This window comes from Dermacentor albipictus, chromosome 1 (genome assembly GCF_038994185.2).
Source record: "Dermacentor albipictus isolate Rhodes 1998 colony chromosome 1, USDA_Dalb.pri_finalv2, whole genome shotgun sequence".
Classification (NCBI taxonomy): domain Eukaryota; kingdom Metazoa; phylum Arthropoda; class Arachnida; order Ixodida; family Ixodidae; genus Dermacentor; species Dermacentor albipictus.
Window position 1 is genome coordinate 340,287,865 of NC_091821.1, and position 20,598 is coordinate 340,308,462.

At 46.4% G+C, this 20,598-nt stretch overlaps 1 protein-coding gene across 4 annotated transcripts in view; it reads right to left on the bottom strand.

Moving 5' to 3' along the window:
• The window catches only part of LOC135905221 (monocarboxylate transporter 13-like), a 40,437-nt gene that overhangs the window by 8,997 nt on the left and 10,842 nt on the right, over positions 1–20,598 (bottom strand). For 2 of the 4 annotated variants that reach the window (XR_010565376.1, XR_010565384.2), the window contains exons 2-8: positions 12,658–12,877; positions 8,648–8,791; positions 6,470–6,851; positions 4,797–5,088; positions 3,290–3,542; positions 2,225–2,374; positions 371–449 (exon numbers count right to left, since the gene is read on the bottom strand). Coding sequence is in view for 2 of the 4 variants with exons in the window: in XM_065436391.1 (XP_065292463.1) it covers positions 421–449; positions 2,225–2,374; positions 3,290–3,542; positions 4,797–5,088; positions 6,470–6,851; positions 8,648–8,791; positions 12,658–12,844 (1,437 nt within the window). In the remaining 2 variants the exon portion in view is untranslated. Of the gene's footprint in view, positions 1–168; positions 450–2,224; positions 2,375–3,289; positions 3,543–4,796; positions 5,089–6,469; positions 6,852–8,647; positions 8,792–12,657; positions 12,878–20,598 lie in introns of those variants that run through there. The other 2 variants (XM_065436391.1, XM_065436265.2) reach the window with 1 other exon arrangement.

A 20,598-nucleotide genomic window follows, 5' to 3' on the forward strand; every position in this document is an offset into this window, starting at 1 on the left:
ATAAATTTATGCACACGAGCGTTTTTGGACTTCGCTCCCATCAAAAGTGGGCCGCCACGTTCGGGAAACGCACCCATGATCTCGTCGTCGGCAGGAGGACGCCAGCTTCACTAAGGTTATTGGAAATAGAGGTAAGAAAAATGCAATTGAAAGTGACAAATAGACATGTAGCGTAAAAACAAGTTTCGTTTTTTTTTTCTTTTTGCAAGTGTTACTAGAAGAAACAAAAAGCAAGTACATTGTCCCTATGTAAATTACAAGCTAAAAAAGTCGCAAAGGCAAGAAATAAAAGAAACTAGGCCGTGCACACGGCTTAAGAATAAGTTAAAACCATAAATGTGAAGTCTCGGTCAAGTGTCGTGGCACCCACCAAGATAATCTTCCTATATCACAACGAATCTCGGCGCCTTTGGATGTCGCTCAGTCTTCCACACGGTGCCTTTCTTGCGCTGAAAAAGGTTTAAGAAATGCTGTACAGGCATAACCGCAATAGTCATAAACACCAGTATCACCCTATCCAACTTGGGCTTTCGTTACAAAGAATAATTATAATACAAAGGGAGAAACTTCTTCCTCGCTCACCTGCTATCATCATCCTCACTATCACTGCTCCTTTCGTGTGGACCTAAGTGGGCTCCTACGAAATTGATAGCTGTCTTCAGTTCCGTCATCCTCGTCACTAACCATGTTACTACTTGTTTTAGACACGACAATTTTGTCTTCAGTAGGTGCTTCTGTGCCATTGAAGATTGTCTTTATGCCGCTGTTTCTTTTACCTTCTTCAATGCAGTCATGGTTTGCAGCTTTGGTCGGACACCATTTTACCGGTTGTATTTTTTGCTGTGCTTCAAGGCTAATATTAATAAGATGGTCATTCCGCTCCCATAGATGTGTGACCCGTCTTTACTGTTTGCACTCTGTCTCATCTCGATAAATGTCTCATCTCAATAGCAAGTCTGAATTTACGCTTCAGTGTAACGAGTTTATCTCTAATCTACATGAAAGAAAAATTCTTCATATATTTGATCGTCAGAACTTGTACGAAACAATGCCTCTCCTGAAGAATTTTGAGCCGGCTGCTCACGAGGTGCATTTGAAGCATTGTAGAGCCGCGTCGACGTCACGAGTGGGAGGCGCGACTCTCCCAACGGGACTTGGGAAGCCAACTGCCGACCCTCGACCAGGCCCGGTGCGCCGCAATAGCCAGTGGGGCCCTGCAAGAGGGGCTCCACCCGCAGTAACCAAGCGCAATCGTAACTTCAATGAAGTTGTTTCTCTCTCGAAGATGAGGCTTAACATCGTTTTGATAGGTGCCCTATCTATGGTCAGCTCGGTGGCTGGATGAAGCCAGTCGCTTCCGTTGACTCCGCTCCTCCCAGCGAATGCATGCTAGAGCTAGTCGCCAGTCGGTCCTGGGGGCTGTTTGGTTATTGTTTAATACAGCTGCTTTGTCTCGGCATCATTTTGTAGAAACCCGCGAAGGACCGCAAAGGAGGTGTGGTCGATGAGCGAATACGGCGTTCTTATGGAACAACATTAACGATGAAGATGATGACAGCATGTGAGCAAGGAAGAAGTTTCTACACAACAGCATACGTAACCGTATCAGATTATAAGGTAACCATGTAAATCGACATTGAATAAGATTATATAAGAAGCAGAAGTGTCACCTTGCTCTTTACATAAACGTAAAAGTTATAACGTTGCATTTATCAAGTCCATCGGAACTGGCACACGTATTTACATTTTTTGGGGGGCTGTGCTTGTGGACTTTGGTGACTTTCTTTAAATAGCCTAACGCGAACGCGCGCAAGCATGCACGCACGCACACACGCGCACATATGCTCACACGTACACGCACATGCGCACGCACACACGCAGGCACGCGAACACATTGACCACTGAATTCATGTTGAAGAGAGAGCGGCAACTACACAACTATTTCAGTATACATACGTTGAATGAGAGGCGGGACGCACAATTCTCTAGTCTGTCCAATGTCTAGGAGAGCCACTTCGCGGGACGGCCTCCTTTACATGCGCAGGGGCATTTAAACCTTTGCTTACGACTGCGCATCTGGGATACTTGCTGGCAAGCTGTTCAGTAGCCACAGTTCTTCAGTAACCGTTTAACACTGTTTCATATTTTGCAGTTGTCAATAAACGGGTACGTGTTTAGTAACATCCGCAAGGTATTCGCGCCCGGCCAATGTGTCTACGCTCACCTGACGGGATGGCGCCTTGTCTATCGTCAATACTGCGACGGCGCGTCTCGCAGCACAGGCTGGCCGCCCACGTGACTGTGAAGATGGCGTTGGCGATGGCGAAAGCGATGTACAGCGGGTCGTAGCAACCAAGCACGTCTCGCACGTAACCTGTGGTGTGCAGATGCATTGGCAGGAAATTTCGAGGGCAAACCGACTAACTAATCGACCAATGCAAGCGCAATATATTTAACCGGTTATAGGTCCACGTGCTGCTGAAGCCTTATTATCTCTCCAAAATATAGGTCGGGTAATCACTCAGCACACATCGAGTCTGGCTATGGCTATGGTTTGGCTATGTCTGCTTTTGGTGAGTACGAGTCCGAGTAAGCGTCGCGAAGACTGAACTTCCGTTTCAGTTTCAATTCATGTAATTATTCTTAAAATACAATTAATGTGTAAGAGACAATGTGCGGACGCGGGTGCCAAAGTCAAAGACAGCAACGGGACCCTCGGTTAATAATTACAATGGAGAGACCTATCGAAGATGAGCAAGCCAGGAAAAAGAAACAAAATTGCGTAAAAGACAACATAACAAATAAATGAATGAAAAACAATTGTCAGTACACCAGCCTATAGTGCATAAATATACTGTCAATACATGCAAATGGCAAATCTAGAGTAATAAACGATGTAAACTTAGTTATACATGCGAAAAAACTTAAGGGCACGACTAAATGCACGGAAGCATGAACACTTAATGGTGTCGGGTAAACCATTCCACAGTTTTATAGCAGCGAATGATGATGTCATTTTTCTATATTTAGAATGAACCGTAGAAAGTAGAACATTGGAGTTACGGGCTAACCTGGTATTATTATTATCAGTGAGGTAACTTGCACTTGGTGATTCTAAGCCGAAGTAAGTCGGATGAGTCGAATTTCTGACCAGTCTAGCTCCTAGTAACCGCCAACTTGAATATATCCATGTATATTGAGGGTGAGTTTGAGTTCTGTTTTGATTGTTGACCCACACCCAACAAGTTCACCCTACTGATCTCTACGAGCTCGCTCTTTTGGTACTCACCGATGAGTGGTGGCCTCGCGAGGCACACGACGCCCGCGATGAAGTTCATCACCCCAAGACTGAGGGACAGCGAATCTTGGTCGACCCGTTCGGAGACCATGACGGTGCTGGCGAAGATGCGACCGCCACCGGACATGCCTACTATGAAGCAGCTGACCAGCAACAGCCAGTACTGCTTGACCAGCGCAGTGGTGGCCAGCGCCGCGGCCTGGACGCCGAATCCCCACATCATCAGGCAGTCTGCGCTCATCAACTACGCAGCGAAAGAAGGCAGGCGGGTCACCCGGTAAATCACGGTAAATAAAACCACGTCGAAGGGCTTGAACCATCATTTCGAACACTTCAAACACACGCGATGTGAACACATCTAAATTTTTGTACAGGCCCAAGATCAAAACGTTGTCTAGATATTTGAACGTTCTTGGCACCTTCCCAACAAAATCGGTATTAATGTCTGCCAACACAAGTACAAAAAAAAATGTTGCGTGGTTCTGGGGCTACGTTCAACCCTATGCATACCCCATTACTTTGAAGAAACACTTTATCTTTAAGCTACACATACGTGCTCTCCAAGTAGATGGGAAATACTTCTATAAAAGCTTCTAGTGACATTCTACTCTTACTACAGAAAACAATAGTAGAACATGCTGTGGCAGAGAATAGTACTGAATAGTAAATTAATTGAAATATTGTTCTGTGCTCATGCGTGCATAAGTGAGCTGCCATCTTATACGCTAGGCAAATATTATCCACAGAGACTACCGTAGATGCGCTAGGAGCAGCCGATCTTCACAGAAGTATAGCCGTTGTTTGCTTTCAAATAATACGCAGTGACATTATTCGGCAGGCGGAATACAAAATCATTGATTTATATATTGCAATGAGCGATAGAGAGAAATGAGTTTGTTTTCTAACCTAGAAAGCCTGTATAATGAGTTACCGCTGTAAAACATACCCGCATCATTTTAACAGTGCACTTTATTTCTTGGCGTAGCCTACATACATTGTTCATCCACAATGGAGTACAAGATGGGTCATACGGTAGAAATTCGGACGTGTTCGTACACGATCTTCTTATGGAGTAGAGCATGGCGAGCACAGATACAAGAGAGACATACGGCAGCACAACTCACCTTGTGTTGTCGTGTGTCCTTTTGTAGTTGTTGGCTCTGCGCTACGCAACACGAAAATGTAGCGTGATACGAATGGCTTCTGCATATTATGGCACCGACTTCATTTTCCGCGCCTGTCGTCCTTTAGGCCCATTATTTTCAGTGTAACTTTAAGCGACACTAATCAGTCCGGTGCTACTCTAGACAGAACAGCGCGTCTTAATTCCCGAATTCTGGTGCCCGTACAACCGCGCAATGGCGGCAAGTCAACATTGTTGGCGTTCTTAACGTTCGCCGGTGACACATTTAGAGAACGCCGTTGCGTTTCGCGAACAATTGCGGAAACCTTCCACCGTCGTAAGAGAGAACATCGCAAATGTGACCACGTTCCTCACCTTGAAATCCAGCAGGAGGCCCGTGCCTATGCGGGACACCAGGTCGCCGAGCGCGACAGCGGTGACGAGGGCGACGGCCTCGTAGCCCTCCAGCCCGTTGTCCTTGCCGAAATCGACGGCAGTTAGCAGGAACGACGCCAGCACGAGCACGGAGAGAGCGCGGGAGGCACTGATGTGTGCGAACGCTACGGTAAACAGCGACCGAAGTTTGCGCTTGAGTCGGCTGCCGGCTCCGCGATTCTTTCCAAGCAAAGGCTTCGACTCGGCCGACTGCTGATCGCCAAGGGCTGGTCTGCGTAAGTTATTCGAAAAGTATTGGTTAACCTATAGGTATTCTTGGTTGCTGGGTGACATGGCATTGTGCGCCGGCGCAGAGCTACATGCACGTACACAGAATGCGTCTTGCCATTTACTTTGCCCAATTGTACTGTACAGCTCGCCTCAAATGTCTGAGTTCTATTACGCTAACTTGGCTAGTGGAAGGTCTCACCTTCTCCAGTTTCTTTTTTTTTTCATGTTCTCTGTGCCGTCCTGCCTTGTTAATTCAGGAGCTCCAGTGATATATTCCGAAGCCGTAGTGTATATATCCTGCAGCTTCTGCTACAGTCGATCACATATCTTTGGGCACACGACGCTTCGAACAGGTGCCGGGCGCAATAGTCTTAACATGCGCCGCCAGAGAAGGTAGAATATAATATGTAAAGCAGCGAGTATGCCTGTGTTACGCAGTTCGGGAAATGCTTCCATGATGCTTTAGGCAAAATAAAAAAAACAAGAAAAACAGAAATAAAAGGAAACCAATAAAAATAAACAACGTGAAGTAAAGCTTCTTAACTACGCAAATATTGTTTACCTGTTTATTTGATCACTCAGTTCTTAGTAGTGTGCCCAATCGAAGGTAGTCCTAAGTTATGTTGTCGTTTAAACAGTTATTTTCCCAATTCTCCTGCCCTCTTGACAACTGTCACAGTGGTCCTGGCCCTTAAGAGTTGAGCCATGAGCTCCATCTTCCAAAGTTATGCACGGGCTTGCCTTACAATGTTGTTGACAGTGTCCCCAAAAATGGCGTCACTCTACTCACACAGCATAAAGAACGACATGTCTACCTCAAAACTTTATGCGGCATTTCCATTTGCGCTCGAGCAGTGTGCGGGCACGTCTATTCATTTTTTTCATCATCCCTCATCTACAGGCTAGGTGTACGAACTTGCTAACATCACTTCGTATTCTAGCATATTTATACTCGGACCGTGGCCACACCCGTCACTGGCACGAAAAGCGAATCGTGCATTACTGCAATACTTGAGGTACACCGGTTTAAGAGACCGTTTATAGTGTCCCTGTGCATAGTGTCCCTCCCACACGTAGTCTGCGCTTACTCTCTCCCTTTCTTCTTCTTTCTATTCCCCTTTCCCCCACCCCCGTGTAGGGTAGCAAACCGTATACTCTTCTGGTTGACCTCCCTGCCTTTCCTGTCCTTGCTTTCTCTCTCTCTCTCTCTCTGTTCTTCCTCTTTCTCTCTCCCACGATTCCCCTTTCTCCGTCTCCCAGTGCTGGGTAGCCAATCAGATTTTTTTTCTGGTTAACGTACCCCTGCCTTGTCTTCGTACTTTTCTCCCTCTCTCTCTTGTCACCCCTCAATGTTCGGCCTTCGTTGTACGTCTGATACTTACTCGGCGCCGATCGCAAAAGAAGTGACGAGGTCCTTGGAGCAGGAGTGCGCGAACGAAGCAGTCTGAAAGCTGCTCCTGCGAATCCGGCTGGTGACGGGCTGCGTGCTGTGGTCGTCATCCTGGTCGCAGTCGGGCTCTCTGGACGGCGGCACACGGTTGACGAAGATGCAGCCGAACAGCATGTTGAGCTGCAGGGCTCCGAGCACCAGCAGAGCGACCCGGAAATCTAGCGCCTGGCGCAAGGCCTCAGTGATGAGAGGGGACACGAAGCCCGATATCGCTGTCACGACGAAGAGCAAGCTCATGGCGGTGCCCCGATACCTCACGAAATGGCGGGCCACCACGGTGAAGGGGAGCACTTCTTCACACGCCACACCAAGGCCTGTCGGAGCGCGCGTGGGAGGTAAGAGAAACATTTCTTTATGTACTTTTCAAACGTATCCCCAGCCATTCGTATAGCATGCTACTTCCGATAACATGTGAGTGGCGTATGGAACGACACGTACGTAAACACAGAATACGCGCGCGCATGATTTGCACAAGCACACACAATCGAAGCTAACTGCAGAAAGCCCTCATTATAACAAAACCGTCGCCACATAAAATTGTCTTCACTATAGGGGTTCTTTCGCTAAACGCGGACATGCCCTAAAGCCATGGTATCACGGAAGTCGGCTTCAGCTGTAAGTGCTCTTAAAACGTATATTGAAACGAAGTCGCACCTGATAGTATCTAACTAACAGCGGGGAAAATTGTGCTAACATCTGCGAGCAGCAGCTTCAAGTCGCGGCAATCATCACGGCATACAAGCAGCCTTGGGCAGCTGCCACCGCGTAGCAATGTGACTTTAGCAATGCTCATTGCTTCTTCAGAGTGATGATAATTTTTAAAAAATGAGTTAAGCATCCATGCTTTCTCGAGCGATCCTTTTTCGACTTACTGATTGCATTTTAGTACCAAGACCACAATTATTTTCTATATATACAAATAATAATAATAAGCTCCAACATATATGCACTGGCGCAGGAACTACAAAAACTTCCTGAAAAGCATGAGGACAATTTTCTTTTCCTTCTTTTTTGTTTTTGCATTCTGTCTCATCGGAGTACGGTCAGTGAAAATGAGAAACGTGCCCGCGACTACTCGCCCATCATTCCATCTTAGTAACTCCAGACGTTATAAATAGTGAAAAGCTAGCCTATACTGTCAACATCGCACTCTCCAGCCACAAATCGCTTCATTTCTTAGCGAGTAAAGAAGTAAATAGAGTGAATTATCATTCCTAAAATGCTCCTCGAAGAAAGGCACGTGTCTATCGCAGAAATACAGGGCCCAGAAAGCAGTCAGCAGTTATCCTGCGTCTTTTTCTGTTTCCCGTCTTCGGACTGCTTTCTCACTGCGTTAAATCTTTTGACTGTGTTAAATTCAGACTGTTTTTCACTGCGTTAAAAACTAGCTCAGCCTTGCACTCTATCATATTCAAGTGTAGCACTGCCGTGCTAAGGCCATGAATGTGCCTTCGTAAGGTGTCTCCTCTCTCGCTTTATTTGTGCGTTACAAGATATCGTGGGCCGAGCAACCCCAAATTTATAATGCAGGAAACTGCTTCAGTCGCAGTGCATTGTTTAAAGAAGAGGACATCATCTTAGTGCCGGCACTGCATCTCAATGGAACTTTCTGTAGAGTATTGTCTCGCTGAGTGCCCACAACATGACTTACAGCGAGACGTTTTTCACAGGCGCCTGACCTTTTTCCATGGGCGCCTTTTTCTGTCCAGAAAGTACTTGGACCTTGGTGGAATCCCAAGAAACAGAGACTAGCTCTGAAAGATCTACTGGATTCTCTCATAGACAGTGAATTGGTAAATACCTGGTGAGCAGTGTAACTAATGGGTAATCTTAATTTCCTCTAAGTTAACACGACGATTTCGTGATTGTGTTTTGATCGCAGGCTCGTAAGATTTTTTTTTCTTTCCTCCATGATACACGGACTTGCTCTGTTAGTGGTTTGGCGTTACGTTATAGACTTTTGACACTGTTTTGTACTTTCACTGTATTTTTCTTTTTGAGCTTGCGCTTTGTACCTACAATTTAAGTGTAGCAGATCCTATCTGTGGTCAAACATTCACTCGTTTACATTAATTAAATCAGAATCGTCGTTGTGGCTGGCACCTCTCACCGTAAATCACGCCGTACAGCAAGACGACGAGTGCGAGGCTGTTGGCCAGCGAGCAGATCATCACCGGCAGCGCGCACAGCAGGGCGCCGCACACCAGCATGGCACGCTCGGACATCCACATGCCCAGTATGCCGTACACGGGGCCTGCGCAGATAAACGTTCCCACACTTTCGCGTATGCAAAACCACCTGGACGGACAGTAAGCAGATGAGAAAGCCTGAAATGACACAGCTACGGCTTCGGATAAAGTTAGACTATCGGTTTCGTACTTCGCTGCGTGGTTCTGTTCATCGGCAGATGATGTCCACGTGAGAACGAGGGAGAGAGAAACAAAGAAATGATAAGAGGAAGGCAGAGAGGTTTGCCAGGCCGAGCCGAGCTGGTTACGGTGCACTGGAGAACCAAGGAAAGGGGATAAAATTATGAAAACATGGAGACAAGCTCAGATTTCGGACATCATGAACACAAAGCTCAGGTCGCTGCGCTAGCGTTCACACGGTGCCTATATGTGTCGCTATCCGATAATTATCAACGGCAATGTCATTCCACATTCCTTAGCTCTGCTTTGTCGTTCACCGCTGTGTTTCATGGTCGAAGCATGTGGCAATGTTGAAGAAAAAATTAACTGGACTTACTCAAGTGTTTCGCTTTATGGCCGGTATGAAGTGAGGCCCATCTTAGCACTCGCTACTCCGGCTGTAACAGGCTCTCTACGTCGGCAACATTCGGTATAGCATGCGGTATAGCATGTTTTGTAAAGTATGAGCTCGTCATGTTTGCGCAAGCTGGAAAGCGCCCATGCACAGATGCTGAGAACATGCCTAGGGGTTCCACTTTACACGTCAACTTATTTCACAATTGAGGAAGTTCGCGTCGCCCCTCTACCTGTCTTTCTACGATGGGAACCTTTTTGAGTTTTCCTACGGCTGCTATGCCATCGCCAATGCCACCCTTGGTTGCTCAATGGCTATGGTGTTGGGCTGCTGAGCACGAGGTCATGGAATCGAATCCCGGCCCCGGCGGCTGCATTTCGATGGTGGCGAAATGCGAAAACACCCGTGTACTTAGATTTAGCACCACGTTAAAGAACCCCAGGTGGTCGAAATTTCAGGAGTCCTCCACTACGGCGTGCCTCACAATCAGAAAGTGGTTTTATAATAATAATAATAATAATAATCTTTATTTCTCTCTTTCCACAGAATACAGAATGAGAGCGGACGCAAGGGTAAAAGCCGCATGCAGCGGCTTGAAAAAAAAACCCCACTACGCCCCACATGACAGTATGACGAGAAACAGCTTAATCATGACAGACGCAGAGAAATACTAGAAACATTGGAATACATTGCGAAATTTGTGAACGTACAAGGGCAAAAAATACAGTAGGGATCAGTAAGAAAATATACGTACAAAATTGACAACAGCCTTAGTGCATTTGTTAACATTGTGTGATGTAAGAAACAATAGCGCGACATACAAAAACAGAAATGAAACACCATACATTAGTGCAGGAGTGGCAAAACACTAATTAACTTATTTTTCGATATTTCTTCCAGGGAGATGTTATTACGTTCAAGTGTGTTAAGGTAACAGGGAAGTTTATAGGCGTTTGATTGAAATCGGTACACAGTCCGACAAAACGGTGTAGACCAAGAGGTGCAACGGCGTACATTGTACATGGGCACATTGCTTTGAAGGTTGAACAGTGTCAACATATCTGCGTTGTTTGTTCTAATAGCATTCTTGTACATAAGAATTAATCTGAAGGCATAAAGATTAGGCACTTGAATGATGCTAAACTCGGAATAATAGCTTTCTGTGTGGGCATACCATGGTATGTTAGCAATTAATCTTATCGCACGTTTCTGGGTAAGAGTAATCTTGGATAAATTATGCTTCGTACTTGTGCCCCAGACAGTGTGGCAATAGTTAAGTATTGGAACTGAGAAAGCGTTGTAGATTAATAGTTTATTTTTGTTGATAGCACATACCGTTGACGACATAGCACCCCATTCACTTTATTCATTTTTGATCTTACGTTATTAATTTGGGCATCCCAATTAAGCGATTCCGAGAAGGTTACTCCCAGACACTTGATAGTACGCACGATTTCAATATAGTTGTTCTCAAACTTAAGCATAATATCCTTTACAACTTTGTTTTTCGCTCGAAATACTATGGCTTTAGTTTTGCTTGTGTTCACCTTTAGGTAATTTTCCTGCGACCACTGACACATGTATTGCAAAAACTCATTACCTCTAGAGGATAAGTCATTATCTCTACTACCCGTAATGAGCACCGTAAGGTCATCAGCGTAGGCAGTAAGGTTCACCGGTAGCTTAGTGTAAAATATATCATTTAAGTAAACTAAAAACAACAAAGGGCCTAAGATGCTGCCTTGCGGCACGCCCGATCTTATGTATTGGCCATCAGACAGAGCTTCATTGTGTGCTACAATTTGTTTACGATGTTGAAGGTATGACCGTATCAAAGAATTAGGAATCCCTCTTATACCGTAGTGGTTTAGTTTATTTACTAACAAGTCATGATTAATTAAATCAAAGGCTTTCGAAAAGTCAATATAAATTCCGAGGACAAGGAGCTTGTCTTCAAATGCATTTATGATGAGTTCCTTTTGCTTGAGCAGTGCCAACTCAGTGGATCTTTTTGGTCTGAACCCGAACTGATCATTCGACAAAACGGAATGCTTATCTAAAAAATTTGTTATTCTCGTGTGAATAATTTTTTCTATGCCTTTAGAAATTACCGGTAGAATAGAAATTGGCCTATAATTTGACAGTTCAGAGGTATCGCCTCCTTTGTGTATCACGATAACTTTTGCAATCTGCATCTGCTTAGGAAATACTCCACTACTGAGACAAAGGTTGAATATGTGTGTTAATATTGGGGCTAACAAATCAATTACATACTTCAGAGGTTTTATTTGAAAACCGTTAATATCTAAAGCCCTACTGTTTTTAAGATTTCTGAATACAGAAATTATTTATGGACATACAGACTCAGGTTTTGGCACGTAAAACCCCATACTTAATCAGGCATGCTGCCGACTTGTCCGAATTTATGTTAAATTCACAGGCAGCTCGAGGTACTGTCCCGCAGTTTAACATACAACTATGTGCGATTCAATCACTACAGCGTCGTACGGACTTGTAGATTCAGGTGCGCACATATCGAGATAACCGTCTGTGCGGGTATGGAGTCTTACCGCTGTTTTCTACGTTTCTTACTACATTTCATTAGTTTCACATATCCAACCACGAAGTGTCAGTGCGTAGAGCAAGAATCTAAGTGAGGCGTGCGTATAGAAATATTTAGCTGTACCTGATGATTACTGAATTCTCGTTGCAGTGACTCAAGCATGCTTCAAGCTATTTGTGTGGTAGAGCCTAAGAAGAAGTTAGTAAGGAATACATACTGGGAAAATGTGGTACTAAGGGGCCGGTTACTTCAACATCATTAATGGACCTCTTTAAGAAAGTAGAACAAATTACGAACAGAAAGCGAAAGGTAAATAAAAACAAAAACTGAAAAATAAAGATAATGAAAAACAAATGAAGTAAGGGTTGACACGATCGTTTGCACGCCCGTCGGACATGTGCTGCAGAGCTCTCTCTCTCTGTCTCTCTCTCTCTCTCTCACACACACACACACACACACACACACACACACACACACGCACACACACACACACACACACACGCACGCACGCACGCACACAAACAAACACACAAACAAACAAACACAAACAGAAACACAAACAAACACACACACACACACACACACACACACACGAGCACTCAAAATTTTGGAATTTGGTGTGGCGCGAGCCACCGAAGAACTTCGGGCATGACTAGAAAGAATGGAAGAGGTATGGCGGTGCATATTAAATCCGAGAAAAACAAACTTAATTGCGAAAAGGTAGATCTCCTAGGTTAAGCGTCTTTCCATCTCGTTAGGATGGTAACTGGCGGACGTCTACGCCGAGTTCATACCTGCCAACTGTGACACGATGATAGCCACGGTAAGGGGCCAGGAGGCGTCCTGTCTGTTAACCTTCAGCATGTCCATAAAGCCAATGTAGATGACAGACTCAGACTTGATTAGCATCATTGCCACGAACACGTAGATGGCCGCAGAGATGGCCACGGGCCAACAGGCCCGAGAGTCCGGCAGCGTCATGGTTCGGATGGGTCTTGTCGCTGACTGTCACCGCTGCAAAGGACAGGGAACAATGGTCGAAACAAAACTGTGTTCAAAAGGAAAAAAAAAAGAAATCCTTACAAGATCACTCAGAACAGATCATTTAGTGTCACCCAAAAGCAGTGATAGCAGCTCACGTGACGACGATTACAATGACAACGGCAAAGCGATGACGGCTATGACAATGGCGACAACATAATGATAGCTTTGCTGATGATAAAATAAGGCAAAGTTGTGTACATGGGAAATAATCTTGGATTGGTTTCTTTTTCTTAAAGCGAACAGCTTTCTATGCCGCTTTCTCCCGTGTTTCTAGTTGCGGGTAAGCGGCCGGTGGTTGGACTTGCGATACAAAGGAGCGAACAAAGGGTGCGCGCTCTCGCGCAATCAGATCGCGAGAGCACTGTTGGTCGCCAAGTAACTCTTTGACACGCCCGCGTCACGCCTTGACGTCACGCGCCACGCGTCACGCACTGACGTCAATTCGCCTTGACGAATTGCTCTGGACAAGTACAGCCTTCTTTTCCCGACGTTTTAAGAGCAATGCCGAAAAATATGGGTACGGCAAGTTTCGTTCTCAGTTTCGCTTCGGAAGATATACAAGGACAGCCTGTTATCTTTTGTTGTAGTTTGTCGTTTAGTGTTCTGGCATTTTAGTCATGAAGCTCTTTTTTTTTGCACAACAATCAGTGATATATTTCTTGGCGCAGCCTTTTTGTGTGTTCTTACGGCACATAAATACTACAGCATTTTTTTTTTTTTAGAGCGCAGCTCCCATAGGCGCCCATTCCTGCAGCGAGTGTCGGCGTCATACCTCGTAATCGAGCGAATGGGCACAGTGAAGGATGACAGCGACAGCTGAGCGCACGTAGAGAGGGGAGATAGCGATAGCGAAGAGAGCGTGAGGCGGAAAGCGGAGGAGGAGGGTATGGCGAAAGCATAAGATAAAAAGCGTAGTACCACGCAAGACGGGCTGTGCGGGGACGGTGGCTATGCGATGGCGCTAGAATAGCGCGCGTCGTCTGTATCTAAACAAAGCGCTGTATGAACGGAGATCTGTGTGCGGCGGCTGCCTTGAATCGCATCCACGCGTAACCCACGCGCTGCCTCTCGTGACCTCCCTATTAGCGACCTCCCACTAAGCTAAGTCTCACCGATTTTATGGAAGTGTTTATAAATCGTACAGTTACACCATTATAATTCTTCTTTAATTTGTTCTCGTATAGGATAGCTGCTGTCATGAACATTTCTCACCAAGAATGAAATTATCGCACACACGAACTATAATTGATTGGCCGGAATACACTTGGCCTTGATATGTTCGTCCACGTAATTTCATTGACGTATATTTAGAAAAACTGGAAATGATTCTTGTCAAGCTTATGTGGCTATGCTCCCTCTGTGGCCGCCAGGGAAGGCTGACAGTATCGTAAACAAAATGACTACATACAGACAGAGCACTTAAGCACGACCTGTATTTGTTCTGATTTTAACTGAATGTCTACAAATGAATGATAAACGGATCACCAAATTAAAGCGTACACTAAACTACGGTGTATTAACTATTAAATTATTTTGTTCAAAGGACGAGTGAGTGTCACCTGATTTTGGCATTCCTCGCTGTCACGTCCAACACATTACAATTCAAGAACTCTTAGAAACGATTCTTTGATAGAACGCTTGTGCTTTTGTCTCCGCTTTTTCGCTTTGTTTCCCTGCATTTCTGGGAGCTGCCGCTCCCTCCTTGCGGTAATGGATGAAGAAATCTCCGCGGACTTTCCTGGTGTGCAGCCGTCAGGTCGGCTAGCGTCCAGGAAACGTGGAAGTGCGTCAAGCGATACCGACAGCGAGGACACTGAGATATGTTCGGACAGCTACGACTCGTCGGACGATGACTTCCAGGTCGTGATGAGTAGATCAGCGAAAAGAAGACTACTGCAGGCATCTTCGTCGCCAAGTGCTTCTACCGTGAAGAGTGCACCGCTGCGCTGGCCGCACACTGTGCTCTTTATGCCCGTGGACCCGGCGACCAATTTGCGGCTCCTCAACAGGCAGGTCCTCTCTTCCTTACTCGAGAGAATCGCACCAAATGAGATTAAAGACGTGCGAATAAACCCGCGGAAAAATGTCCTGGCAGTTGATGTGCTACATCGTAGTGCCCTACAACACCTACGAAATATAACTGATATCGACAACGTAAAGGTGCGATCAATGATCCCTACAGGCGGCGATGGTACTGCGGGCGTCATTTATGACGTCGACGTTGCCATTCCTAATGACGACTTGCCAACGCTGATAAAGCCAACGACAGAAGGCAATTCCATTACAAGAATTTCCAGATTGGGAAACACACGCTGTGTGAAGATTATGTTTGAAGGAGACAGCCTTCCTTCCCACGTCAAAGTAGGACATGTCCGCCATCCAGTACGACCATTCGTACCGAAGCCCCTCCAGTGTTTCAAATGTTGCAAGATTGGCCACGTGAAGGGTGTCTGCGTGAACAGTGTAGTGTGCCCGCGGTGCTCTGAGTCCCATTCAGAAGACGCCTGCAACACACATGTTCTAAAGTGCCCGAACTGCAGTGGTCCTCACAAGGCCTCATCAAAGGATTGCCCGCGGATGAGGAAGGAATTCACGATTCTAAAACGCATGGTGCGCGACAATTCGACACATCGAGAGGCTGCTACCGCTGTTCGGCGACGTCGGCATCGACACCGAAAACGTTCAAGAAATTCCGCAACTGAAGATAGGTACACGCCAGCTACAGTCAGAAGGGCTGCCGCATCTCCGCACTGCGCCGCCAAGACAGATACAAGGAAAGCGAACAAAGAGGAGAGCCTCGCCCGTCCTGAAGAATGGCCTGAGCTACCGAGGGCACACCTCCCTGCTAAGATACCTCAAAACGCACAGGCTTCAACGGCTTCTGCCACTGTTGAAGCGACGCTGGCTGATGATCTCCAGGTCATCAACATTCTGCGGTCGCTCATGAGTGCCATTCGCGGTATACTTACCAACATGAAGTCTTCGTCTGCGCAAAGCGCACTACAGGTGCTGGACACTTTGAGTCCAGTACTTGCAGCTCTTGGTTAAAATCATGGCTCTCCAGAAGCCGTCGTTTCGTGACGAAGTCCGAAACGCGTCGATATTTCAGTGGAACGCCAGAGGACTGAAGTCACGCATGTCGGACTTTCGACAGTTTGTGTTCACGAATAAGTTCCCAGTCATCGTCATCTGCGAGCCCCTATCAGATAACATCAGACTGTCCGGGTATGAATGTTTCATGTCCGCCACCCACGGAGAATGCAGCAAGATCATCGTATTCATGCGACGTGATCTTACGTATGTCCATCACCCAGTGTCGCCTGACCAAGAAAACCAATACGTCTGTCTGACAGTGAGGAAAGGCAAGCTCACTTTCACATTAATTGGAGCCTACATATCGCCCTCAAGTCGGTTGGACTGCGAGAGATTACGGCGAATCACCACAGCGACTCCGCAGCCTTTGGTGATTACTGGAGATTTTAATGCCCACCACCATCTGGGGAAGTTCTAAGATAAACTCGAGAGGCAGAAGATTAGTGTCATTTGCCTCCGAACAAGAACTATGCTTGTTAAATGATGGAAGCCCCACCTTTCTACGTGGAACTGCCTACTGTAGCTGCCTGGACCTGACCTTTGTTTCACGCTCCTTCACTAGAAAGGTCAGGTGGTTTCCGGATATTGAAACGCGGGGAAGTGACCACCTACCCACTTATCTTAGGGTTGAAGGGTTGACGGACTCCAGGTTAGCCGCCGTCACACAATGCATCGACTGGCCAATGTTCAAGTCAATTGTCGAAGACGGCTGTCGTGATGACTTGGCCACTAGCCTAGAGGACATCATAAAAGGTGCCCTAGAGGCTGCGAAACATTCACTTCCGAGAACGTCCACACGCACCGAATACGACATTGAGCTAGAGAAGCTTCGTGCAATTCGTCGTCGTGCAGAGCGAAGATACAGGCGCACGAAGTCTGTAAATGACTTGAGGTTGGCCAGAAGAACTCAAAAGAAAATTCAGCGTCGCATGGACAAACTTGCATCACAAAGATGGAAATCATTCTGCGAATCTTTGGATCCACGAAAACCATTGTCTCACATATGGAGAACTGTTCGTGGTCTCCGTGGAACCCCTCAGCAGCGCCACCCTTTTAAGTCTTTGGCCCTTCACCAACAATGCAGCGAGATTGACGTAGCGGAAGCTTTCTGCAGGAGGATTGCTGGCGAAACTAGTTGCGCTGGAACATCGACGCTCCGCCACTCACCGATTTCACGCGACTCCCGCATGGATAGTCCTTTCTCCATGGACGAGCTCGAAGCTGCACTGGCCTTGTGCAAGCGTTCATCTTCACCAGGCCCCGACGGTATAACCTACCGTGCCCTGTGTAATCTGGGTGATGAGGCTCGAAAAGTGCTCCTGCTCCTATTCAACAGCTCCTGGCGGACAGGTACGGTTCCCCAAGAATGGAAGACCAGTCGCATAATTCCACTGCTCAAGCCTGGCAAGTCGCCTGTAGACATTGCATCATACCGACCAATTGCGCTTGCCAGTTGCATCGGAAAACTAATGGAGAGGATGGTTCTAGCACGGCTAGAATGGTACCTCGAACATTACCAGGTATACCCAGATGCAGTGGCCGGTTTCAGGCGGGGCCGTTCTTCCATAGACAACGTTATCGACTTGGTGACGTACGTCGAGCACCAGAAGTCCTGCAAAAGATTATCTGCTGCCCTGTTTCTGGATGTTAAAGGAGCGTACGATAACGTAACGCACGAAGCGATTTTGAACGCGTTAGAGGCAGTAGGACTTGGCGGCAAAGTATATATTTGGATACGTAGCTATCTACATACGAGATCCTTTTTCGTACTTACCGAGGATGGCCCGACCTCCCAGCATTACAGTAACCGTGGGGTGCCTCAGGGCGGAGTACTCAGCCCAACGCTCTTCAGTCTAACACTCATTGGACTCACCGACATCCTGCCAGGCATTGTTAGGCTCTCCATCTATGCCGACGACATTTGCATTTGGACGTCGGCTGTGACGCGACTACAGCTTCGCGCGCGGCTTCAAAAGTCAGCTACTTTGACATCATCCTACCTTCGAGAACAAGGACTTCATATATCATACGAGAAGTGCGCAGCGGTGGCATTTACCAGGAAATCAATGTCGCCATACGTGATATCCGTCGACAGACACATGATCTCGTACAGCACGAGTCACAGATTTTTAGGGGTGGTCCTTGACAAAAATCTCTCCTGGACCCCTCATGTGAATTATATGAAAAAACGCCTGACAGGAATTTGCCATATGTTTAAGTTCCTTGCAGGAAAGACCTGGGGAGTGCCAATACACTCTATGCTGCAACTGTACAGGGTCCTCTTTATTGGATTCCTGCGATACAGCCTACCTGTCATGTCCAACACCTGCAGAACTAACCTGAACATAATCCAAAGCATCCAAGCCCAAGCACTCAAGATATGTCTCGGTCTACCGCGGAGTGCGTCAACGACTGAAGTTATTGCAGTGGCTCAAGATTTCACTATTAGAACGCACATTAGCATTGAAACAATGCGTGTGCACCTAAGACACTTCGCCCGGAACCCTACCCACCACCTAGCAAGTCTCCCAGTAGATAGGCCCGACACGACATTCAGTGCGACTGTCTTCGCGCACCGTGACTCTTTCAGGTCAGGTTACACACCTGCAGCAAGGCCTTCTATTCCTCCATGGTGTATGCGCCGTACTCAAGTGAACCTTACAGTCCCAGGACTTCAGAAAAAGTCGGACTTGCCATCATCAGCCATAAGCAACTAACTTTATTTCTCTTGTACGAGAAATACAGCGACTGCACACACGTCTACACTGATGGATCAACTACATCAACCAGTTCCGGCGGCGCTGTAGTTATACCAGCAATGAGAATAACCAAGCGGTTCAACACTTCCCATGTCACTACGTCTACAGCTGCAGAGCTCGCGGCTCTCCGCGACGCGCTTGAAGTGATGAATACTGAAAGTCCTAGAAAATGGGCAGTCTTCTGCGATTCCAGGCCGGCCTTGCAATGTGTGCATTCATTTCTCCGACATGGAACTCACGATCAGCTCACGTGCGAAATCGCGGAGCTTGTCCATCACTTAGGAGAAAAAGGCCATGATATCTCTTTTCAGTGGATACCAGGTCATTGCGGTATCATTGGTAATGAAGACGCCGATAAAGCAGCTCGGACGTCAAACCAAGAAGACCGCTGCGTCCCCATTCCGCTCTCAAGGACCGACGCCGCGAGACAACTTGGCATTCTGGCACGCACGATCTCCTTAGCAGAGTGGAATAATGTACATACAAGACGCACAAGACTGCACCGACTAAACCCATCACTTCAACTCAGACCTCCAGCCGGTATGCACCGGCGTGAAGCGTCTCTTCTGTGTCGGTTATGGCTTGGAGTGGCCTTCACGAATGCCTACTCAGCACTAATTGGAATGGCTGATAGTCCTGCATGTGATGTTTGCGCATGCGAGGAGAACATTGACCACATATTGTGCCATTGTCCTCAATTTCAAGCCCAAAGACAGTATTTGTCCGACACATTGAGGAAACTAGACGATCGTCCTCTGAGTGAACTGACAATATTAGAGCACCGATCATCGGCTCAGAAGGCAGTGAAGGCACTTTTGTGTTTTCTCAGAACTTCTGGTTTGCTCGAGCGACTTTAACTGAAGTGCTGTCCGTACGCGTACCTACACCTTCTCTCTCCCTTCTTTCTCTTCCCCTTCTCCCTTCCCCCAGTGTAGGGTAGCCAACCAGACTATTGACTGGTTAACATCCCTGCCTTCCTGTATTCTTCTCTCTCTCTCTCTTAGAAACCATGTCTGTTATCCCACTTCACCTAATTTCGTTGTGTGTTCAACCATCCACACTAAACAAATAAATAATATCCAAGAAGGACATCGCGCTGGTCGTTTCCCTGTACCAAGGCACCGTAGAATTGATATATAGCAGTTGACACATTAGAAATAATTTGAAGTATCTTTATTGCTGCGCGTAACTAAATGGTGGCACTCCTGATAAATCGCCTTTGCTTCCCGGATCATGACCGCAGTCTATGAAAATTAGCCCAATAACTCTTTCTGCAGCGCCAACTACGTTCTCCTTGCATTATAGTAAACGCTGACAGCCTGCATATTGAGAAGTAGGCTGCTCACATATTCACAATGAAGTGCTACAGTCCCAAACGGACGTTGCGAAAATACATGCTAGAGGGACCCTACAAATCAACAAGACCCTTTTGTACCATCGGATTAGTGTGTCAAAACTACAGTCGCTTTTTCTGTGAAACATTACTAATTGTATGGAAAGTAACCTGAAAATATTTTGTTAATAGCTCAAACCTTAGCGCTAATTGTGTCACTCCAATTTTATTTAATTACACTTTATTTTAACACACCTTGACCCCCTTTATCCCCAAAATGTTTGCAAAGTTTCCCACATTCAGTTGTTGCTCGCTTTCAAATGTAATTGATCTTAATTTTCAATGGTAAACTGTTTGCTAAAGCTGAGCAGGAACTGCCAAAATCTATAGCGTCAAGTCGATCTGATGCGAGACCTTCAAGGTGATGTCGCCACGCGACTTTACCTTGTGTGTTTTTTCACGCTTTTCAGAACCATGGCCTGGATAAAAATGCCCTTTTCGAAATA